At 39.2% G+C, this 25,598-nt stretch overlaps 1 protein-coding gene across 9 annotated transcripts; it reads left to right on the top strand.

Moving 5' to 3' along the window:
• The first annotated feature begins 16 nt into the window (after positions 1-16).
• On the top strand, positions 17-25,598 carry ZNF546 (zinc finger protein 546). Of its 9 annotated transcripts, none has more exons than XM_039854056.1 (6): positions 17-110; positions 414-830; positions 9,474-9,549; positions 10,848-10,974; positions 12,010-12,105; positions 20,162-25,598. In XM_039854056.1, the coding sequence occupies exons 3-6, from the start codon at positions 9,541-9,543 to the stop codon at positions 22,273-22,275; spliced, it is 2,346 nt and encodes a 781-aa protein (XP_039709990.1). In that variant the 5' UTR covers positions 17-110; positions 414-830; positions 9,474-9,540; the 3' UTR covers positions 22,276-25,598. The 9 variants fall into 9 exon arrangements, with proteins under 9 accessions (XP_039709990.1, XP_039709993.1, XP_039709989.1 ...); XM_039854055.1 differs by adding an exon at positions 8,665-8,909 and having other exon boundaries at positions 39-830; XM_039854058.1 differs by having other exon boundaries at positions 60-110; positions 452-830.

The raw sequence follows: 25,598 nt of genomic DNA, 5'->3' as shown, positions 1-25,598 counted from the left end.
GCCCACCGGCTTCGGGCTGTGGACTACATTTCCCAGAAACCCCAGCGGCGGTGCTCGCTACGACCCTGATGGCGGTCTACAGTGCGATCTAGGAGGTTCAGGCACCGCGGGTGAGTTAGTTGCAGTCAGGGAAGAAGTCGGCGCTAGGTGAGACGAAGCGGGACTCGTAGGAGTAGGAGTGGGGAAGGGGCTGCCGCCCAAGACGCCCCGGAGCGCGCAAGGGGCGCATGGTGCCAGGAGCCTCAGGCCTGTGCGTGCGTGAGGAGCAGAGGGGGATCGTGTGATTGATTCAGTGTGACAGGCGCTCCTGCCTGTCAGGTCCCGGTTGGGATTTTGTGACGGTGGGTGCGGTTGTGAGGCCGATCCTGGTGCTTTTCCCTCCCTCCCCTCACAGTCCCCACTTGTCTGCACAGAGCAGTGTCCGCAAGAGGAAAGTCAATACTGTATTCAGTCCTAGGATGAAGGTTTCCAGCAAGAAGGCACAATCCTGGGCTTGAGATGGGACTTTTAGAGCTAGAAGTGTCTCTGAGACAGACTTCTGGGACTAAATGATGGGAATGTCCCTACTTGGAGGCGCCGTGAGTGCTGCTACGTTTTTCGGAACCACCGCATTCCCAAACCTCTGATCCCAGGAATCTGCTGTGCATTCAAGGGCAGATGCCAGCCTCCGTCTCCCACCCGGTTATATGTGTGAGACCAGAGGAGATTTGGCCCTGGGCTCTAAGAAGGCCTTGTGTTTCGCAAAGTTCCTTCCTCCGCAGCCCTGCCATTCTCCAAAAAAAGGCTCCTGAGGAGGGAAGAATTGTTGCACATCTGAAAGTTCAGATCAAGTGAGTTTGTAGTTCCTCTTTGTTCATACTTGCATTTTTGTTTTTAGGAATTGGAAACACTTGCTTTTATTTTCTGACATATCCAGTGACCTAGGTCTTTCTTCCCAGTGAATGATGGGCGGTGCAGAAGGATCCCTCTCATCATTGGCCCTCAAATGCCCCCTCCTCGTTTTTCAAATCATTCATTCCTCTGCGCTCACTTTTTATAATAAAAATTGCATATCCTGGAGTCTAAAGTTAAAGCTTTGTTTTATTGAGGTTAGCGTTTAGGTTGAATCACATCAACATCTCAGTTTAAAACTAAGGCAAGATCCGAGATAGTTTGACTTGTGTCAGTGAGTAAGTGACATGGTTATCTGCTTTTTAATGCTTTTGGGAGCAGGAATGTGATTGGAAGTCTGAGCATGGAAATCCGTGTCATGGTGGGGAGGGATTTTTTCCAAGAAATCAGCGGGTTGAGATTTATGTTAATAGAGTTTGTCATAGGAAAAAAAGTACACGAGTAAAGTAATATTCATAGTGATGAACGATATCCAAACTTTAAATTTTCCGTGAATCTCATTTACTAATATTAGGATTCAGAGACGTTTTACAAGAGTTATACCCAAATTTCAAGTGATATTTCCATTGATTATTCAGTGGAGAAGTAGACAGATAACCAAACACTGTTCTGTCTGTCTTGCCCAAATTTTCTTATTTAGTCTGCAGATGCCCCTCACCTGACTTATGTTCATTCAGAGGAGACTCTTGTCAGTCAAAACATCTCTTTGTTTTGGAGAAAATTGTTCAAGAATTGGTAGGCTTTATTTATTAGTCACATTGGTTTCCTTACTGTTCCCACACAAGTCGAATCGATATGCATCCAAGCTTTTAAAGTATTTTAAAATTGGATAGAGATTTACTATACACTTATTATGGAATTAATGCTCTTTTTTGCAAAAAAAAAATCAGTTATTCAGTTATACTACATGAAGGACTTATAAAGAAGAAAGTTAAAGTAGTATTAATATTTTGGGCAGGTATGTTTTAGCAAGATTTTTCTGTGCACCTGTGCATGTGTGTTTCTGCAGAATATAAATTGTATTAATTGAACATTCAAATGACAAGAGACTGTCCAACTCCTATTTAGAAAAAGTGATTCTACCTAAACAGGTTTCTTATACCTCAGTGAATATAAGAAGACGAGGAAGATGCCAGTAAACTCCTCTAGTTTGATAAAACTTTCAGGTATTTACACCTTTTTAGGTTATGTAAATCAAGAGTAATTGTTATGGCACAATTTATCAAATAAGATAGCCCTTCAGCTATGGCCACGCCACCCTGAACAAGCCGGATCCCGTCTGATCTCGGAAGCTAGGCAGGGTTGGGCCTGGTTAGTCCTTGAATGGGAGACCTCCTAGAAAGACCGAGTGCTGTAGGCGTAAAAAATAAAAAATAAGGAATTGTAAACTGGCAAGGGCTTTGCAACCTGTGAGGTCAACAACCCAGGGTTGCCTCACCTTAAAAAAAAAAAGATAGCCCTTCAGGATTATGTGTTTTTTAGATTTTGAAAGTTGCTTTCACAGGGCATAACCATACCCTGTCCTGTCCAAGTATCTTTTAAAGCTCCATTATGCAAATAATATTTTGTAGGACAGATTTATAATAGTAGAAATCAGAATAAGATGGTAATAACTATAAATATTCATGTAAATCTTTACATAGAACAGGAGAATAAGATTGAACTGTTTATTAAAGTTCTCCATTTAATGCCTTGTTAGATTCTCTTTTTTAGTTTTATGTCTCTTTTGATAGCTGTGGGGCAGGAGGAAGTTCTTTTGTTAGCTTTCTGAGAATCTGTTTTGCTCATGTTGTTAGTTAAAAATAATTTAATTTCCAAGGCTTGGCTCTAAAATATTTTAAATGTCATTATAAAGAAAAGAGCGGGCATGAGATTCAAATTTTACTATAAAAACAGAAACAGAAAACTTTGTTTAATAACAGTAGAATAAAAGATGTGTAATACCTTTTAATAATACTATGTAACTTTTATTAAGTAATTATATGTCCTTAAATGGTATATATAATGTCTCAGTCTTCATAACAAGTGTATGAGATAGGTGCTATTCTTATCCTTACACTATCAATAAACTAACTGAAAAGTTAGAAACTGTCAGACTAAAATTCACATTCGGAAAGTCTGATGATAAAGTCTGTGTTATTAATGACATAATCCTTCCATCGTTTTACATACTTCTTTAATTTGCCAGTATCAGTCAGTAATTCATATGAATTTCTTCAACAATAAATACGGATCGGTGTGATCAGTATTTCTAAGGCTTTGGTGCGCCATCGTAACTGACCATGATTTATTTAGCCTGTGGCCTCCTGTGGCTATTTATATTTACAATATTTGGTTATTCTAAGTTGTTATATGGTAAACATATTATGCATATATCTTAATGTGCTTTTAAAGCTATTTCCTAAGAAAAACTGCATAAAAATGACATTTTTGTCAAATATCAGACATAAGGGCTTAGAGTATGCTGGACTTTATGACAGTAATTACAGGAATACAAGTGCTAAAAACATAGTTACTACTCTTAAGTTTCCTGTAAGATACAGCAAATAGTATAAGATCAGAGTAGATGGAATAAGTGTTAGATCAAAAGTAATAAAAGCCACTAGAGAAATACACGTGCCTTAAGGGTTCATAGGAAGGAGATATTACTTCTCTAGCTATACCTCTGTCAGGTTTCTATCAAATTATTCTGAAGTCAGGGGAACTCCATAGTGACGTATGGATTTTATGCTGTATGCTCCCTGCCAGCGCTGTTCTGTGATAATGGATCTGTTCTGTATCCACGTTCTCCAGTATGGTAGCTACTAGCCACATGAGGCTGTTGAACACTTGAAATGTGGCTAGTGCCACCGACGGATCGAACTTTCAAGTTTATTTAATTTTACTTAATTTAAAATTGATTTAAATAGCCATATGTGGTTATAGGCTATCATATCAGATAGCACAACTTAGTATTTTACAGTTTTTATTCTAATAATGTTAGATTTAAAGTGGGACTAATAGGAAAAGATTATTCAGCAGCAGTTTGTAGGATATCGAGGCTGAAAGGATAGTTTCAGTGCAAAATGAAGTCAGGAATACATCTGTCAGGAGTACATGAAAGGAAGCCTCATTAACACCAGCTTGTATACATACAAGACATTGCAGTACATTCATATACATGGACATATATAAAAAATCAGAGTGTTGGTCACACATGAGGAGCTAAAGGAAAAAAAAGACATTCAGTAAAAATTTAACAGCTGTTTTCAGATTGTCTTCAGCTTTTTCCCCAAGTTCAAGAGAATTGTTTTAAAAAGGGAAAGCTTTCTCTTATCAAAATAAATACATATGTATGCTTATGTATGTGTATATTTTATACATTTTTCCATCTTTATTGAAATATAATAGATAATTAGTTGCTTGTATTTACATTGTACAATTCGATGAGGTTTTTTTTTCAGTAATAGTTGGCATACAATAATATATCAGTTCAGTTGTATAGCATAGTGATCAGAGATCCACGTAACTCATAAAACGATCACCCCACTAAATCTAGTACCCCTCTTCCTCCTTACATATTTATTACATTATTAACCATCTTCCTCATGCTACGCTCTACATCTCCATGTCTATTCTGCAACTATCTTAAACCCTTTGCCTTTTTTTTGCCATCTCCTTCCCCCCTCCCATCTAATAGCCCTCAAAATATTCTCTGTATCTATGAGTTTATTTCTGCTTTTGTTGTTGTTGTTGATTTTGTTCTTTAGATTTCACATATACCTGAAATCATGCGATATTTGTCTTTCTCTATCTGACACATTTCATTCAGCGCAGTAACCTCTAGGTCCATCAAGGCCATGTCTTTTCCCGTCCCCTTCCTTTTACTCTGTGTGTGTCTTTTAATCTCTTGTAGGCAGCGTATGTAAGAGTCTTGTTTTCTTATCTATCAGATACTCTGTCTTTTGGTTGGAGCACTTAATTCTTTTCCATTTTGAGGTACTCGTTGATAGGAATGTAGTTATTGCCATTCTTTATTCATGTTTCTGATACATGTTTTTTCTTCTTAAAGAAGTCCCTCCAACATTTCCTGTATTACTGGCTTGGTGTTGATGGATTCCTTTAGCTTATTTTTGTCTGGGAAGCTCTTTATTTGTCCTTCAACTCTACATGATAGCTTTGCTGGATAAAGTATTCTTGGTTGCAGATCCCAGGTTTTCATCACATGGAATATTTTGTGCCAAGCTCTTGTGTCTTGCATAGTTTCTTTTGAGAAATCAGCTGCCAGTCTTATGGGTGCTCCCTTATAGGTAACTAACTGCTTTTCTCTTGCTGCTTTTAAGATTCTCTCTTTGTATTTAACCTTTGGCATTTTAATTATGATGTGTCTTGGTGTGGGCCTCTTTGGGTTCATTTTTTATGGGGACTCTCTGAGCTTCCTGGGGTTGTATGTCTATTTCCTTCACCAGGGTAGGGAAGTTTCCCATCCTTATTTCTTCAAATATATATTTGACTTCTTGTTTTCCCTCTTCAGGTAGCCCTATGACATGGATGTTGTCACACTTAATTTTGTCCCATAGACTCCTTAAATTATTATTATATTCTTGGTTACTTCTTTCTTGCCATTCTGAGTGAGTGTCCTTGGCTTTCCCATCCTCTGTATAGGTCATTCGATCCTCTTCTTTATTCACTTTGTTTATTCCATTTACTATATTTCTCATCTCAGATAATGTATTCTTCATTTCTGACTGGTTCCCTTTTATAATTTCCATTTCCATTTTTATTCTTTATCTCTTTGTTAAAGTTCTCACTGAATTCATCTACACTTCGCATAAGTTCATTGAGCATCTTTATAACTAGTGTTTTGAACTCTGCATCTGTTAGATTGCTTGACTCCGTTATTTCTGGATCTCTGTTTTGTTCTTTCATATGGTTTCTGCTTCTTTGTCTTCCCTTTTTGGCTGCCTTTCTGTGTCTGTTTCTCTGTACTAAGCAAAGCTCTTAAGACACCTGGTCTTATTAGTGTGTCTCTGTGTGGTAGGTGTCCAGTGGCACAGTCCCGAGAAAGGTTCAGCTGCAGGCCAAATTTAGCCCCAGCCTGTGCCCCTCCGGGGCCACCTGTTAAGATTCAGCAAGCAATCCACAGATGCTGTGCTTATAGTTGCTTCAAAAAGCCACACCAGAAACCAAAGTTGCCATGAGTGTAAGCCTAGGAGCTGCTCAGCAAGGAGCACCTGACTAAGCGAAAACACACCTGGATGTAGCTTGGGTGGGGCCCGAGTTGCGGGAGGAGGGGTTTCAGGGAATCCTCTGGACTGAGTGACCTCTGTTACCCAGTTTGATGATGTCTCTGCTGCTATGGCGGCACTGAGTCCACGCACTGGGAGGGGGTAAGACTCAACAGAGGAACAATGGATACCTCCAGCACTTCTGTACAGAGAGTATCTTACCTAGACCCTCACTCTGACAACTCGGTGTCCCCCTGTGAGTCCCTCGGGCCCCCTGCGCAACGGAACCAGCACTGGTGCTCAGAGCGAGTAGGTCCATCACCGGGAGAGTCCACTCGCAGATGCGGCCCCTTTAAGAGGCGTCTGCGGCAGCCTCTGTCTCAGCCGTTCAAGACCAGGCAGCCCCGCATCCTCACCCTGTCCTACCTTCTGCTTTTGCAGGGTGATTTCTCAGATTTCTTTCTAGTTGTATGGCTTGTTCATCTAGATCCCAGGCAGTTTCCCTCGCTGCTGCTCCTTGTTTCCGTCACAACTTTGATTTGGTCGCCAGAGGGATGGTCTCTATCATCTACACCATTTTTTTTCTCCTCTAGGTATGTATATATTTTAAATTGCTTTTAAAAGTTATGGATTATACTTAAGCAAAAATAACATCAAAAACACGCCATGCAGGGTAGCAGTTTTCACATATGGCTATATCACTTTCTAAACTTTTTTCTGTCTTGATTTTTCCCTCTTTCATTCTTTGTATATATGTGTGTATGTATGTGTGTGTGTTTTACAAATGTAATCGTATTGTATATTCTGGTTTTCAGTCTGATTTTTCTATTTATAGTCTATCTTAAATATTTTCCACATCTTTTAAATATTTTCTCCAATTAGTATGGTACTTAATATCTACTTAATATTTATATAAGATTCCATTACATAGAGGATCTATAATTAACCAGTCAGCTATTGCTGGGCTCAGAGTGCTGGACACTGCATACATCTTTCTTTTTAGAGTCAAAAGGAAAATTTGTTAGAAAAGGGATAACTCCACAGACAGAGCATGGTCTCCTTTCAGAGGCAGAGAGTGAGAGAGCCTGAGAGAGATTCGGACAGAGACAATAGAGAGGGACCAGGACAGTGAGAGAGACAGGGTAAAGGCACTGAGAGGGACCCTGAGTGTACAGGGAATTCAGTTTATATCATTCTTCAGTTCCTGTGAGTTACAGTTTAAAGACTTTGTCAGCCCATTTCCTTTGATATGAACATACAGTGAGGAAGGGGAAGAGTATATAGCGTGAAAAAGTAAGAATATATAGTGTGAAAGGCCCGCTGGCAGTTCCCAGCCTTTAATCCATAGGTTCCTAGTGGTTTTAGCCACAGGGAATGACTTGGTTCTCATTTTCCCTTCACAGCTGTGGGGCATGGGCTGTCGGCAGCCCCAGCACACATCTCCCTGTGTTCGCAGGTGTCCGGGCCTGGCTGCAGGGCTGGTCAGCACATGGCAGTCTCTGAATGTGGCTTGGTTAACATTTTAATTCTTTTGCCTCCTTCCTACATTATGCTCCCCTCAAGATTTTATTCCCTTATTCCTAAAGGGATGTTGAGGGATGAAGATCTGTCTTCTGTAACTTTATCAAAGCTGAGAGAGGCCCGTAGTCCCTCAGAGCCCCGGAGGCAGAGAAGGTGAGGCCGGTCCAGCATGTAGAAGTGGCAGGAAGCCTTGCAGCCCGTCCTATTGTGACCAAAAGGTACTGCACAGTCTTTTAATTTGGAGTTTGGAGTTTGCACGGGGTCCCTCAGCAGGTCTTCTCTGCAGTTCCGATGGTGACGCCGAGTCAGGGAAGTTAAAGGAAGGAAAAGCAGACAGGCCCGGAGGAATCCTGCCCGGTTAGAGAACAAGTCTCTCACTGCCCCCGAGAAATAGGCCTCGACAATTTGCCCAAGGCCAACTGATCTGCACGTAGGGAAATGAATCCCAGCCACTTTCAGAGGGGAGGAGCCATGGGGAACTTGGGTGGGACGAGTTTATGTCCTTTGGTCCCTTAGTGGTCACTAGAAAAGATGATGCAAGACAGGGCAAATTTCCCCGAGTGGAGGGGAGACCAAGCCCTGTCTGAGAGAAGAGGGTCCTTTGGCGGAGAGTGAAGAAAGAATTAAGCACACACGCCAAAGTTAGCGTCAAAAGGAAAGTTTATTAGAGAAGGGGTAACACTCCACAGACGAGCGTGGTCTCCTCTCAGGCAGAGAGAGGGGGACGGTGAGAGACAGAGGAAAGGCACTGAGAGGGACCCCTGCCTACATCTTAAAGCAGAGTTACAGTCATTTCCTTTGGACACAGTCCTAGAAGTAGGTTTGTGTGGTTAAATTCTTTTACATACTTGTACATGCTCGATTTAAAGGTCGCACAAATCTATAGCACCTACAAAATCTCCATTGCCCCACGCCCCCACTCGGATGGCATACCGTCAGTCTTTTAAGTCTGCCAGTCTCATAACTTTACACTAGTACTTTCTTATTTCTTTAATGAGTGTCTTTAATTTAATAACTTTGGTGGATGGCGTGGTTTTTTTTTTAGTGAATTACCTGTGCTCAAGTTCACTAAAAGAAGAAATCCTGTAGTACAGAGGAAAAATCCAGAGTTGAAAGAGAATTGGTTTTATATTTACAGAAACGTGCATTCAAAACAGCTTTGCCTCTTCCTAACTGAATGTGAGCGAGGAACTTTGAGCCTCTGTTACCTCATCTGTTGGTGGTGTTGTCACCTGTGACCGTGGGCGTGAATTCACACCTCCACAGCCTTGGTATTGAGAGATGAGAGTAGTAAGTGAATTCCTGCAGGAAAGCATGTAAATGATCCTGATTAGGAAATAGAAGTTGGTTGGAAACAGAGCCCAGAGGATTCTGGAGGCTGTAGTTCTGGCTGGGGCAGGACTCCACATGGGAAGTGCATTCTGCAGTAGGAAACTGCCTCCTGTTTTCTGCCTGTATGTCTGCCGAGTCTAGATACTTGAGCCATGACAGACATTCAGGTTTGGATGGGGCAGCCCCCTCTCAGCTATAGAAGGTGGACGTGGATGGAAGAGGATCTGCTCGCGGCAGGGCTCGACGATTTGGTCTCAGTTACAGATCAACATCGTCAGAAACTGGGGTGGACCAGAGACCCTTCTGCTGGCGTGCCTGGTCTGCTCTGTCTCCGCACTTGAGCAGGTGGTACCCCGTGGCATGGGGGAGGTTTGGCTTCATCCAAACTCTCTGTCCTGTCTCCTGCTTTGCGTGTGGGGCATTGTAGAGATGGAAGTAGAAAGAAGGCAAAACAGGATCGTCTTAAATCATCGGGGATTTCTGAGACGCGCCTGGTCTCAAAGCCTTTTGTTCCTTCTCCAGCCCTGGCTTCTCTGGACTCTGCTTCTGCAGTGGACGAGGCCCAAAGAGGACTGAGAGGTTCTAAACCATGGCCCAGGTAAGTTCACATTTCCCCTCCTTGAAATATTGTGGTTTTTTGTGAGGTTATTTTTATCATCGTGAGGTTATTTTTATTTTGTGAGGTTATTTTTATTAATTCGCGAGGTTATTTTTATTATCCCGGGGCTTCTGATGCTGGACCTGCTCCCCGGTTGTTCCTCGTGTCCTCATTTGCCTGCGTTCACCTATTTATAACCTCTGTGCTCAGACGGGGCGTTGACGGAGCAGTGAAGGGTGAAGTCACTTGAGGGAAATATTTGAACTTTCCTCGTTAGAGCCAAGATTTCATGACGCAGAGGTGATGGTCCTGTTAGACTCCACAGGCCCGAGTTTTGCAGGTTGATAAGATGGAATTTAGTGTTGCGCGTTCTGCACGTGCTGAGGTCTTATTCCTTGAGAGGAGTGGGGTTGAGGCCTGCATGTGGAGATCTCAGGCATCTAGCCAGGGGGCCCTGGCAGAATGAACAACAGGACAGAGGTCAACTTCGTGGTTGAGGAGGTCGTGCTGGTCTCCAGTGGCATCAGTGTCATCGTGGATCATCCTGCATCAGCATCCTCTCACTCAGGACCGCGGCAGGTGTCCCTGGACATGGCGGCGGGAGCCAGTAGGAAGCGCCTCCAGATCCCTAATTTGAAAGTAGCCTCATGGGATTGGGGAAGACCTTAGACATTTTGTCCAACCTGAATGCCTAAATACGAAAGAAGGATTAGTGTGATATATCCACGAAATCAATGATTAGCCAGCCAACAAATAATTTAACTAAAAACTTTGTCGTTTGTTACAAGGAAAATACTTCTGATGTTATCTTGCATAATGATGAGCCTGAGTTTCAATGAAATCAAATGTAAATCGAGTCCTGTTTTCTAAGATGACAGATTTTAGAGTACTTTTCAGGAAAAACAGTTCATTACTTCTTGTTTTTTTTATTCCGTGAAGGGAGGAGAGAATGGAACTCACGTTTATTCAAAATTTAAAATGCAAGCACATGATAGGCAAGGTGCTTATTTACATGATTTTATTTCACTGGGAAGCCTTGATTATTTTATTCATCCCTAGACCCTTGGATAATTATGTTATCCCGCTACATACAGGACACCGTATTCGTAGCAGCAGTTTTCTTTAAAAGCATATCACTACTCTACTTTAGAAGTACTAATTTCCTTATTTTACCCCACATGCCACAGGCTCGAACTCCAATTTACTTGTTTGCTTCGTTGCCTCTTTACTGAAAAGTAGTTTCCATCTTAAAAATACATTTCAAACAATGTTTATAATACACGGATCTGTCATTTCAGGTGTCCCTGGCGTTCAGGGACGTGGCCGTAGAATTCTCCCAGGAGGAGTGGGCGTGCCTGGACCCCGCCCAGAGGGCCTTGTACCGGGACGTCATGGCGGAGAACTACAGGACCCTGCTCTCCCTGGGTGAGGCTGACTGCACGCGACTAAACGATCTGTTTTCCGAAATATCAGTTTTCTCCGTTGTTGAATTTCAGAGCTCTTTTTGAAAAAAACCAACTGACTATCTTCCCCCTATTTGGAAGGAAATAGTTTGAGCATCACTGGGTTGGAAATGGGCACTTGCGCTAATAAGCGCCTTCATCTTCCCCACCCCTCAGTGACCTTCACTCCTCCCTCTGGCTCTTCGTGCTGTTGCCTGTTTTCTGCCATGGTGCCCAGACTGGTTTCTACAACATTTTCAGACAAGCCAGATTTCATATTATGTGTACGATCAGAATTCCTGTAACTGCTCTGTTGTCTGGCCCACCTGCAAAGAAATCAGCTTGTCTCAGGGTTCTGGTTTTCTTTGATCATCAAAAGAGCCTCTATGGTTTATATACAGTGGGTTGGGTTAACAATATCCATTTAAAATTCAAGCAAACATTTCCCTTCCCAGAAGAGACGTAGTCTTCTTAATCTACTTTGTGTTTGAAAGTCTATGAATTTTGCAATTTCCGTTGAAAGATGATCTGAAGAAGATCCTGGAAGCCTTTTAGGAAACAGTATTTTTCTTTTAATAAAATAGCAACAAAAATACTATTATATATTAGGTATCCTTTTAAGTCTTTACACAGTTAATTCATTTAATTCTCTTAACGGCCCTATGAAGTTGTTATATTAGCCCTATTTTGCACCTGATAAATAAATGTACAACACATGGAAGGTAAGCAACTTTTCAAGGTCGCAGAGCTGGTAGGTGGCAGAGGATTCGAACCCAAGGCTGTAAGGCTCCAGAGTCTGTTCCCAGCCCTTTTCCATGTGCCTTTAACAGCAGAGCAGCCCTTTTCCCTCTCCTGTCTGGTTGTTCTAGTCCTATGTTCATGGGTCCATTTAAGTGTCAATATCCTTTAGTGGCCATTTTCATTGTATCAAGTACCATTTTGACCTACAGGTTAATATAAATATAACCAAGTCCAAATTGTTTGTCCTACATCATGTGGCTTATCTTCTTGCGAGCAGGACATTCCATTCCTAAGCCAGATGTGATTACTTTATTGGAGCAAGAGAAAGAGCCCTGGATGTTTGTGACGGAAGGAACAAGAATCTGGCACGCAGGTGAGTGATGGCCAGGCAGGCAGGGAAATGCCATCCCAAGTCATAGCACCCTGGCTCTGGGAGCGCCGCGCCCCTGAAGTGGTGTTCGGAAGGCTCCCTTCAAAGTCTCAGGACCTGTGGAGAAAAGGCCTGGGACCTGGGAAGACATTCAGATCCTCTCAACATGAGCTACCAAAGGAAATTCATTTGTACCTCGTTTCCCATGCTCCCCGTTTCTCTTCTATTTCCCTCCCCTCCCCCCACCCCCCATTTCAAAGGGGACTGCTCTCTCTCTTCGCTGTTGACAACCATTTTACCTGTTTCCAAGTCCTCTTTTATAGTTAGACTTCCGTGCAGTTCTCCATTGCCTAATTTCTCATTCATATGTCTTTGATGAAGTGTTTATTAGAATCTTTTGCTTCCTATTTCCTGTTTACTCAAAACCAGGCACTGTGCTAGTCTAGACACCATTGATGTAGGTTCCTGCTGTCAGGGACGCGTTGCTGTCGTAGTGAGGGAGACATGCAGTAAATAAGTAAACAGATAAGATAATATCAGGTCGTAATGTGTGTCGCGAAGAAAATTAACCAGGGTAAGGAGACGGAATGTCGGAGGGTCGGTAGGGCTAATTTAGATCATAGCAACAAAGGCCGCTCTGTGGTGATAACCTGTGAACAGAGATGTGAAGTAAAGGGTCAGGCCCAGTGAAGGCTGAGGATGAGCAGTCCCAGCAGAATAAACGGCAAAGGCAGAAATTCCGAGATCAAGTGTCAGCTGTGTTGGTTCCCAAACCCGATGATGGCAGCTGATCTGAACATTCTTGTACAATTATTGGTATGTTCCTGTGTTTTCATTTCTCTTGGGAATATATAGAAGTGGAATTGCCACATCATGGGACGGGCGTATTTTCTTAATTATATGTATCAGGAAATACTTTACATAATATAAATTGCATCCATTTTATTTTATTTTTTAAATTAATTAATTTAATTGAAGAAATGATTTAAATCTTTTCCCTCCGTCTACCTTCCCCAGCCTCCCTCTTCCCATCCCCTCTGGTAACCACTGAACTGTATCCATTTTAAGTGTCAAGTTCTGAACTTTTTAAAACAGTTTCATTGATGTATAATTGTCATACAACTAACTGAAAAAATTAAAACTGTACAGTTTGATAAGCTGACATATGTATGTTGTGGAACTCTTAATCAATATAGTAAACATATCCTCCGAAAGTAATGCAGTGGTATCATATTGTGGCTTTAATTTTCATTTCTCTAATGCCTCCTGATGATGCTGAACAGCTTTTCATTGCTGAATTTCTCATTCACATATCTTTGATGAAGTGTTTATTAGACTCTTTTGCTTCCTTTTTAATCGAGTTGTTAGGTTTCTTATTATTGAGTTTTGAGAATTCTTTGTGTTTTGGATACAAGTCCTTTATCAGACGTATGATCTGCAAATATTTTCTCCCATTATGTGGCTTGTCTTTCCATTCTGTTAACAGTGTCTTGAACAGCAGAGGTTCTTCGTTTGATTAAGTCCAGTGTATGACTTTTCCTTTTATGGATTATGCTTTCAATATCATGTTTAAGAAATCTTTGCCAAACCCAGGGTTACAACGCTTTTCTCCTATGTTTTCTTTGAGAATTCTTATAGTTTTAGAATTTTACATCTCTTTACCAATTATATACAGACTCTTGAAGAGGAAGAAATATTTTCCAACTCATTCTCCAAGGCCAGCATTACTTTAAAACCAAACCAGACAAAAGCGTTATGAGAAAAGAGACCTACAAATCAATATCCTTCATAAATACAGATGCAGAAATCGTGAACAAAATTTTAGCCAGTTGAATCCAGCCATTTCTAACAAGAATGGTGGTCGCTGGCGATCCTCCAAGCTCCCTGGCATGTAGCTGCGTCACTCCGGTCTCTACCTCCGTCTCCACATCACCTTCCCTGTTGCGTCTGGTGTCTCATCCGCCTCTACGTCACTCTTGTACCTGTCATTGTATTTGGGGCCAAATCCAGAATAATCTCATCTCAAGATCCTTCACTTGATTACACCTGCAGACTCTTTTTCCAAATGAGGTCATGTTCGTAGGTCCTGGGAGTTAGGACTTGGACTTCTCTTTCTGGAAGCCAATGTTTAACCGACTATCTGGAAATAATGACTTTTATGATCTTCCTTTCTAATCCTTAGATTATTTTCCTTGCCTAAATCTACTAGCCGGGACCTGCGGTATAATTATTGAATAGAAATGAGTTTGAGCATTTGTGGGGTGAATTAGTAATAAGAAAACTCAGCCGGTGCTTATAAATAAACATCTCAGTACTTTAACTGGGATTGGGACAAAGAAAAGCAACGATTGCCATGCACAGGGTGGAGTGTAAACAGTGGTGGAGATGCATCCGTGTACAAGGTAACCATAGGGAATTTGAGAATGATGAGTTATAAAAATGACATTTTTCCCGTAAAGTGTTATTACAACACAGCCACACTCATTCAATTACATGTCGTCTGTATTCCTGTAGCTATCTTTGTGCTATAACAGGGGCCATATGCCCTACGAAGCCTAACATTTTAATTTAATTTATTTATTTACTTTTTATGGTGACATTGGTTAACGAAATCCGGTAAGTTTCAGCTGAACATTTTGACAGTAAGGCATATATATATGTATATATTTACTTTGTGTGTTCACCTCCCATAGTTAGATTTCTTTCTGTCACCACATATTTGACCCCGTTTTATCCCGTCTAATTCTCCCCTACCTCTACCCCACTATCCTCTAGTAATTACTAGCCTATTGTCCATGTGCATGAGTCTCTGTTCGTTTGTCATGTTCATTTGTTGCTTTTAGGTTTATATTCCACATATAAGTGATATCATGTGGTTTACAACTTTTTCTGTCTGAGTTATTTCGCTTAGCATAATTATCTTGGGTCCATCCATGTTGCTGCAAATGGCAGTATTTCATCTCTTATGGTTTAGTAATGTTCCATTGTATATATGTACCACAACTTCTTTAGCCAATCGTCTCTCTAGGACACTTCGGTTGCTTCTATGTCCTGGCCATCGTGAATAATGCTGCTATGAACATCGGTGTGCAAATATCTTTTCGGATATGAGTTTTCAAGTCTTTGGAGTAAATACCCAGTAGAGGGATTGCTGGATTATGTGGTAGATCAATTATTAGTTTTGTGAGGAACCTCCATACTGTTTTTCATAGTGGCTGTACCACTTTGCAGTCCCACCAGCAGTGTATGAGGCTTCCTTTTTCTCCGCAACTTTTCCAACATTTGTCATTACTTGTCATGTTGATTATAGCTATTGTAACAGGTGCGAGATGGTATCTCATTGTGGTTTTGATTTGCATTTACCTAATAGCTAGCGATGTTGAGCATCTTTTCATATATTAGTTGGCCATTTGTATGTCCTTTAGGAAGAAGTGTCTTTTCATATCCTCTGCCCATTTTTTGATTGGATCATTTGTTTTTTTGTTGTTATCGAGTTGTATGAGTTCTTTGTATAATTTGGATATTAGGCCCTTCTCAGAGGTGTTGTTTGCAAATATATTTCCCCATTCGGATGGTTGTCTTTTTACCTAGTTGATGGTTTCTTTTGCTGTGCAGAAGCTTTTTACTTTGATATAGTCCTTTTCATTTATTTTTGTTTTTACTTCCCTTGCTTTTGAGGTCAAATTCATAAAATCTTCTTTAAGTCCAAGGTCTTTGAGTTTAGTTCCTATGTTTTCTTCTATGTATTTTATTGTTTCAGGTCTTATATTCAGGTCCTTAATCCATTTTGAGTTAATTTTGGTGTGTGGTGATAGACAAGAGTCTAGTTTCATTCTTTTGCAGGAGGCTTTCCAATTTTCCCAGCACCATTTATTGAAGAGGCTTTCTTTTCTCTACTGTATGTTTTTGTTTTTGTTTTATCGAAAATTATTTGCCCATATAAACATGGGTTTATTTCTGGACTCTTGATTCTGTTCCACTGGTCTGCGTGTCTATTTTTCTGCCAATACCATGCCATTTTGATTATTATTGCTTTGTAGTATAATTTGAAGTCAGACAGAGTGATGCCTCCAGCCTCGTTCTTTTTTCTCAGGATTGCTTTGGCAATTTGGGGTCTTTTGTGCCTCCCGACAAATCTGATGATTTTTTGCTCTATTTCTTTAAAAAAGGGTGATGGGATTTTGATGGGGATTGCATTAAATCTGTATAATGCTTTAGACAATATGGTCATGTTAACTGTGTCGATTCTTCCAACCCAGGAACATGGAATATCTTTCCATTTCTTTGTATTTTCTGTGATTTCTTTTAATAGGGTCCTGTAGTTTTCATTATATAGGTCCTTCACGTGTTTCATTAAATTTATTCCTAGGTATTTTATTCTTTTTGTTGCAATTGCAAAAGGAATTATTTTTTCCACTTCTTCTTCTGTCACTTCATCATTAGAGTATAGGAACGCTATGGATTTTCGAATGTTGATTTTGTATCCAGAGACTTTACTGTATTTGCTTATTGTTTCTAGTAGTGTTCTTGTGGAGTCCTTAGGGTTTTCAATGTAGAGAATCATGTCATCTGCAAATAGTGACAGTTTGACTTCTTCGTTTCCTATTTGGATGCCTTTTATATCTTTCTCTTGCCTGATTGCACTCGCTAGGACCTCCAATATTATATTGAATAACAGTAGCAATAGTGGACAGCCTTGCCTTGTTCCTGATCTTAGAGGGAAGGTTTTTAGTTTTTCACCATTAAGTATGATGTTGGCTGAGGGTTTGTCATATATGGCTTTTACTATGTTAAGGTACTTTCCTTCTATATCGATTTTGTTAAGTGTTTTGATCATAAATAGATGCTGTATCTTGTCGAAGGCTTTTTCTGCATCTATTGATATAATCATATGATTCTTATTTTTTAATTTGTTTATATGGTTTATCACAATCGATTTGTGTATGTTGAAAATCAACATTCGAAAATCCATAGCGTTCCTATACTCTAATGATGAAGTGACATCCCTCTGCCTCTGGGATGAAGCCAGCTTGATCTTGGTGTTTAATCTTTTTAATATGTTGCTGTATTCGGTTCGCTAGTATCTTATTTAGGATTTTTGCATCTGTGTTCATGAGAGATGTTGGTCTGTAGTTTTCTTTTTTTGTGTTATCTTTACTGGGTTTTGGTATCAGGGTAATATTGGCCTCATAAAATGAGTTAGGAAGTATTGCCTCCTCTGTGATTTTTTGGAAGAGTTTGAGGAGAATGGGTATTAAATCTTCTTTGAATGTTTGGTAGAATTCACTGGCGAAGCCATCTGGTCCTGGAGTTTTACTTTTGGTAGGTTTTTGATGATTGTTTCAATTTCCATACTGCTGATCGGTCTATTTAGATTTTCCAGTTCTTCTTGATTCATTCTAGGAAGGTTGTATTTTTCTAAGTTCTGGTCTATTTCTTCCGTACATCTCTTCCTCTACATCAGAAAACTCACGCTACAGATTCTTCTAGATAATTAAATTTGGTGTTATATACTTTTTCATAGTATTCTTGGATGATCCTTTGTATTTCTGCAGTGTCTGTCGTAATTTCTCCTCTTTCATCTCTGATTTTGTTTATTTGTGTCCTTTCTCTTTTTTCTTTAGTGAGTCTAGCCATGGGTTTGTCAATTTTATTAACCTTCTCAAAGAATCAGCTTTTTGTTGCATATTTTTCCTATTTTTTTGTTGTTGTTGTTCTCAATTTTATTTAATTTTGCTTTAATTTTGATTCTTTCCTTCTGCTGATTTTAGGCTTCTTTTGTTCTTCCTTTTCTAGTTTTTAAAGATGAAGCGTTACGTTGTTTATTTGGGCTCGTTCTTATTTTTGGAGATAGGCCTGTGATTATATGAACTTTCCTCTTATGACCACTTTTGTTGTGTCCCGATAGTTTTGATATATTGCACTATCATTATCATTCGTTTCTATGTATCTCTTGATCTCTTTTTATCTCTTCTCTGACTCAGTTATTCTTCAGTAGCATGTAATTTAATCTCCATGTGTTTGTGGTTCTTCCTGATTTCTTTTTGCAGTTGATCTCTAGCTTCAAAGCATTATGATCCGAGAATATGGTTGGTATGATTTCAACCCTCTCATATTTGTTGGGGCTATCTCTGTGTCCCAGTATGTGGTCGATTCTTGAGAATGTTCCATGTGCACTAGAGAAGAATGTATAAGCAGCTGTTTTGGGATGAAAGGCTCTGTAAATGTCAATTATGTCCAGTTTGTCTAATGTGTCATTTAAGGATGTTATTTCCTTATTGATTTTCTGTTTGGATGATCTGTCCATATCCGACAGGGGGGTATTTAGGTCCCCTACTATGATAGTGTATTGGTCTGTTTCTCCCTTTAGTTCTGTCGGTAATTGCTTTACATATTTCAGGGCTCCCTGATTGGGAACATAGATATTAAGAAGTGTTATTAAGATGTTAAGAAGATAAAGTGATTCCCTTTATCATTATGAAGTGTTCCTCAGTATCTTACTTTACCTTTTTTATTTCGAAGTCTATTTGTCTGATATTAGTACCACTACTCCTGCTTTTCTCTGAATGCCATTTGCTTGAAATGTCATTTTCTCACCTTTCACTTTGAGTCTCTATTTGTCTTTGGAGCTGAGATGTGTCTCTTGGAGGCAGCATATAGTTGGGATTTGTTTTTTGATCCAGTCTGCAACTCTGCACCTTTCTATTGGTGAGTTCAATCCATTTACATTTAGGGTGATTATTGAAATATGAGGTCTTCTTATAGCCATTTTATCTTTGCTTTTGCTAGTTTCTTTGAGAGTGTTTCCATTGTTTCCTTTGTCCCTTGTTTTTCTCTGTGTTTTTTTTTAGTTGCTCTTTTGTGGGTTTTTTCTCTGGTCCCTCCTTGTTTTATGTTATATAACAAGCCTGAATCTGTCATGCATGGTTACCACACTCATCATGTAAAGAATAGTTACAGCAGGGTATAACTACATATAATGTATGTAACTATATATATATAACTTATATATATATGGGAACTTATATACACACACACACACACACACACACACACACACACAGCCATCCATTTTCTTCTGCACGTGCCTTATCTCCATTCCCCTTTGTGAATTTAGGTCTTTGAATCCTTCTTTTTTCAGTCATTGCTGTCTCAAATTGTCCCTATGTATGCTGAACATTTATTACTATCTTGCTATAGCAAATCTCTTCTTATTGTTTAAGCTTATAATGCCCTGTTCTCTGTTTCTATCAGCCTGCTATTTGCCTTACTCATAGTTACATTTTTTTTTTCTTTCATTTTATTTTAGGTGAGTTGATCCCTTTCAGTATTTCCTGTAGTGCAGGCCTCGTAGTGGAGAATTCCCTGAATTTTTGTGTGTCTGGAAAGGTCTTTATTTCTCTTTCATAGAGGTTTGCTGGATACATTATTCTAGGCTGGTAGTTCCTTTCATTTAATAGTTTGAGTATTTGATTCTACTCCTTTCTGGTTTGTAAGGTTTGTGCTGAGAAGTCCGATGATAATCTAATGGAGTTTCCTTTATAGGTTACCGTCTTCTTTTCCCTGGCTGCCTTGAGAATTCCTTCTTTGTCGTCGATTTTTTTTTTTTTTTAATCTTTGATAATTTTAATACAGTATGTCTTGGAGAAGGCCTTCTTGGGTTGAGATAATCGGGTGTTCTGTTGACTTCTTGATTTCCAAGGTCCACTCATTCCTGTGGTAGCTCTTATGTGCAGATCCCACGCTCAGACGTGCTGGTGTGCAGTTTGGGTGTTTTTTGTTGAGTTTTAGATGTTCGGCTTATTGTTGTTTCAAGGGGAGAGATCTGGGGACGTCTCTCACTCTGCCACGTTTCTGACGTCACTCTCGAAGCCGAAAATTTTTACTAGCTGGCCCTTAACAGAAAAGGTTTGCTGACCCCACTCTAAATCTTTACTTCTTATGTATGTTATTTTTAGTTTATTTTTTTATTTCTACTATGAAATGCAACTCCACGTCCCACTCCTGGCACAGAAAAATCACATTACAGCATTTGTTTTCTTTTTGCTTTTTTTCTCAGATTCAGAATCTAAGTACGTCACCAAGAAGTTATTTCCAGAAAAGGAGATTTGTGAAACACATTTATCTCAATTGCAGACAGAAAAGAATAAATCCTTCATCCACGAAGACACAGTTTTCAGACACGATTTGCAGTGTAACCATGAATTTGAGAGACAAGCAGGACATCAGATGGGCTGCGTTAGTGAAACGATAATCCCAAAACGTACATCTCTTCCTCTACATCAGAAAACTCATGCTACAGAGAAATCATATGAATGTAAGGAATGTAGGAAAGCTTTTAGACAACAATCAAAACTTATTCAACACCTAAGAATTCATACTGGCGAGAGACCCTATGAGTGTCAGGAATGTGGGAAGGCTTTTTGTCGTGTGGGAGACCTTAGAGTACATCAGACAATTCATGCTGGGGAGAGACCCTATGAATGTAACGACTGTGGGAAGAACTTTAGACTTCATTACCACCTAACCGAACATCAGAGAATACATTCTGGTGTGAAACCCTATGGGTGTAAGGAATGCGGCAAGGCCTTCAGTCGTGTTAGAGACCTCAGAGTACATCAGACAATTCATGCTGGGGAGAGACCCTATGACTGTAAGGAATGTGGGAAGGCCTTTAGACTTCATTATCAGCTTACAGAACATCAAAGAATTCACACTGGTGAGAGGCCTTATGAATGTAAGATTTGTGGAAAGACCTTTAGGGTTCAACGACATATTAGTCAACATCAGAAAATCCATACTGGTGTCAAACCCTATAAATGTAATGAATGTGGGAAGGCCTTTAGTCACGGCTCATACCTTGTTCAACATCAGAAAATTCATACTGGTGAGAAGCCCTATGAATGTAAAGAATGCAGTAAGTCCTTTAGTTTTCACGCAGAACTCACTCGACATCAGAGAATTCATACTGGCGAGAAACCCTATGAGTGCAGAGAATGTGGGAAAGCCTTTCGTCTCCAAACAGAACTGACTCGGCATCAGAGAATTCACACCGGTGAGAAACCCTATGAGTGTAAGGAATGTGGAAAAGCCTTTATTTGTGGCTATCAACTTACTTTACATCTGAGAGCTCATACAGGCGAGATTCCCTATGAATGTAAGGAATGTGGGAAAACTTTTAGCAGTCGCTATCATCTTACTCAACATCAGAGAATCCATACTGGTGAGAAACCCTATGGGTGTCAAGAATGCGGGAAGGCCTTTCGTCTTCAAGCAGAACTTACTCGGCATCACAGAATTCATACTTGCGAGAAGCCCTATGAATGTAAGGAATGTGGGAAGGCCTTTATTCGTAGAAATCAACTCGTTACACACCAGCGAATTCACACCAACAAGCATAGCTATGAATGTAAGGAATGTGGGAAGATTTTTAGTCGTCGCTACAATCTTACTCAACATTATAAAATTCATACTGGCGAAAAGCCCTATAAATGTAAAGAATGCGGAAAGGCCTTTCGCTTTCAAACAGAACTTACTCAACATCACAGAGTTCATACTGGAGAAAAACCCTATAAATGTGAGGAATGTGGGAAAGCCTTTATTCGTAGCAATCACCTTTCTCAACATCACAGAATTCATACTGGCGAGAAACCCTACGAATGTAAGGAATGTGGGAAGACCTTTAGTCGTCACTATCATCTCACTCAACATCACAGAATCCATACTGGTGAGAGACCCTACATATGTAATGAGTGTGGAAATGCTTTTATCTGTAGTTATCGGCTTACCTTACATCAAAGACTTCACACTGGTGAGGTTCCGTATGAATGTAAGGAATGCGGAAAGACCTTTAGTCGTCGGTATCATCTTACTCAACATTTTAGACTTCATACTGGTGAGAAACCTTATGGATGTAAAGAATGTGGGAAAGCCTTCCGACTTCAGGCAGAACTTACTCGACATCACACATTTCATACCGGTGAAAAACCCTATAAATGTAAAGAATGTGGGAAGGCCTTTAGCGTTAATTCGGAACTGACTCGACATCACAGAATTCATACTGGTGAGAAACCCTACAAGTGTAAAGAATGTGGAAAAGCCTTTATTCGTAGTGATCAGCTCACTTTACATCAGAGAAATCATATTAGTGAGGAAACGCTATGCATAATGTAAGGAGGGTACAATGGCCTTTAGAAAAATGCCATTTTTTAAACAGCTGAGAACTCATAAAAATCGTCTTACTTGTTAGGCAATGTGTGGGAATCCCTCTTGTTTCATGCTCGAAACTTAACAGAAATAGTTTTTTATATATTGATATAAAGAGTTGAAAAGTCTTGCTTAAACTTTAGTAGATTGACACCAGCCCCAGGTGAAGGGCTTCCCTCACCGCCCCCAAAAAAGACTTTGTTGAACAATTATAAAATGCAATAAAATTTTTAAAAAATGAAACCGAAAGGAAAACAGATGTACATAATGAAAGCCCCGTTTTTTTTTTTTAATTATTGATTGAATATAATGGACAAATTAGTTCTGTCAAATCGTTGTAGAGATTTCTAAATGCTTGCTCTCGGTGTCTGTAATTTAACTCAGTGCAGACAAGAAGCAACACGCTGTGCACCAGCATAGGTACATGGACCACACTTTGTAAAGCACTGTAACAGAAAGTACTTCTGTCGATGTGACGAACTTGGGAAAAGACTTGAACCACAGCATATCTGCACCGCACTTCTGAATCCACCTCTGCCTGTGGTATCTGGCAAAACACTTGTCCTCTCTGTGCCTCAGTTGTAAAATGGTGATAATAGTATTTACCTAATAGTACTTTTGTGAGGATGAAATAAAGAAACAAAACCTTTAGAAGGGTATTTGCTCAATAAATATAATTATTTTCATCATTAGTGATATTATTAGTAAATATGTGCGAGAGGAAAACCCTGAGTGTAAGGAATTTGTAAAAGCCTTATGTTACTTTTCACTCCTTATTTCAATTGAGATAATTGTGGATAAATTTCAGTAAAATAAATTTTTATTTCTAAAATCAGAGCTAATCTCTGAAAACTAATGTGAGAAAGATATCTCTAGAGTCGATGAGTGTGAAGTTTATGTAAGTAAAGCTTTGGAAGAATCAGGGAGAACTGTGATGCTTTTTCTTTTCATAATCCAAAAAACAGACAAGGTACAGTCTGCTTTTTCTGCCCCAAATTCATAATAAATTAGAAACTAACAACCAAAAGACCAATGTTCATTTAGAAAAAAATTTTAAATAGTGCTGTGAACCCTGGTATGCCCTTTCTAGATTCAGTGATTGTTAATATATTGTCATCTTTGGTTTGCTTATATATTTTTTATACATTTTTTGCTATAATATTTGAATATAAATTATAGACATGAATTTCACGTGTCTGAACATAATTATGCAATTCCTAAGAATAAAGGCTGCCTCCTATTTGTATGACTTCGCACCCAAGGAAACTAATAATTCCATAATCCCTAATACTACAGATTGCTACCAGTGCCTTAATCCAACATATCTGAAAGAATGTCTCTGGGAAAACAGTATTTGATGGTACTTGAAAAATGTTCTCCAGTCACACAGGCTTATGAAGTTTTGAATACTCAATCTCTTCTAAGGGAAAAAAAAAATGCTTATTATTAGGCTCTGAAAAGATTTAAGAATCCTAAAGATAATTTGCATAACTTTGTTTATCCCAGGAAGACCCATTCACAATACCCAATATCTCTGGGATGTGAACCCACACTGGAAATGCTGTGACCCTAAAAAAGAGTGACCTAAGGGTGGACTATTCAGATAACATGGCAGAGGCCTGGTGGCATTGAAGAAAACCATGCATGGGTATTTCTCTGCCACTCACGTCTTCCTCTGCAAGCAGTTGCTTGCCCTCTGAGTGTGGGACTGATACTTTACAAAATTAAAAACCCATTTGGCCCAGTTTTTTTATATGAATATACCATAATGTATTTAAACCTCTCTTTGTTTAGTGTTTAGGTTTCAAGAGTTTTTCATTATCTCAGATATACTTCAGTGAATATCCTCATCTGTGACCATTGGTTTATGTGAGCTGGAATTTTTTTAACTGTGCATGTGAAGGTAACACTGCTCATACAGTGTATATTCTTTCAGTTAATGTCAGGTATCACTAGATCAGTCCATGGTCATATACACTTCCAGTTCTATCGGATATTGTCACATTGTTCTCGTAGATTCCTGTCAATACTCAAATCGAGTATTCCTATAGCCTCACTCTAGATATTTTAATATATTTCAATCTCAGTTGAGCATCTTTTCAAAAATGTTTCTCAACCAATCATCATTTGTTTACTTTGACTTTTCTTGACTTTCTCCATTATTTTTGTTCTTTTTTCTTCTAATTGACTTGAATGTCATTCTGCATACTTCATTGGCTATATCAATGCAACATTAAATATAGCGCTGGTTATCTATCTCCTGAACACTAGCTTTATTTTTATGAGACAGATTTCTAGGTTATACATTGTCTAACCTAGAAATAAAGTTTTATTTATTTTCCAATATTTAATTTATTGCTTCTTATTGCAATAGCTAGGCTCTTCAAAACAAGGTTGAATATTATGGTAATACAGGCATCGATTTCTCAAAATTCAATGGAAAATTTTATAACATTTAATCATTTACTATAATATTCACTCTTTATTCGAATATTCTCTTTGTTGCCTTTAAATAATTTCCTGCAATATATGTAGTGGACCAGGGGATCCCTGTTTTGTTTGGTAGGGATGTGAATTTTGTCCAAAGTCATTTTGTTACTATTGGTATAATCATATTTTTCTCCTCGAATTTATTGGTATATTGATTTGTACTTATTAACTTCTTGAATTTTCAACATTAGTTCTAGAAGAGTTTATTTTTTATAGAAATTTCTTTAAACACAATCAAGACATCTGCAAAGACAGTTCCTTTTTAAATTTTTATTTCTTTGCCTTATTGCACGGGCGAGGACAGTGCCGCATACGAGCACTTAGAGCAGACCTTGTTTCTGAGCTTAGGGTAAAGACAGTCAGTATTTTATCATAAAGTGTTATGTTAGCTGCTCATTTTCCACAAATATCATATTGAGAGGGCCGGTGTTGAATTTTGTCCACTACATAAGAAGCAACTATTGACATGATCTTTTGGCTTCTCTCCTTTAATGTGTGAATTACTTTAATTTTAGAATGTTATACCAGCCTGGCATGCCTGGGTTATGTCTTACTTGGTCACGATGTTATTATCCTGTATATGTATATTGATGAGTTTTATTTGCTAATTATTTTTGGAGATTTTTGTGTATATGTTTATTATTGATATTGATCTGTAATTTTTTTCTTATGATATCTCTCTCAGGTTTTTGTATTAGTGTTGACATAAAATAAGATGGGAAGTGTTTCTTTCTCTAGTTTCTGATAGAGATATTATAAAATTTATATTTTTTAAATCTTGAGTCAAATTTCCATTGAAA

The sequence above is a fragment of the Pteropus medius genome, unplaced genomic scaffold (genome assembly GCF_902729225.1).
Source record: "Pteropus medius unplaced genomic scaffold, Ma_sr-lr_union100, whole genome shotgun sequence".
Lineage (NCBI taxonomy): Eukaryota > Metazoa > Chordata > Mammalia > Chiroptera > Pteropodidae > Pteropus > Pteropus medius.
Note: the sequence above shows the minus strand (reverse complement) of the source record. Positions and strands in the feature narration are given on the sequence as shown.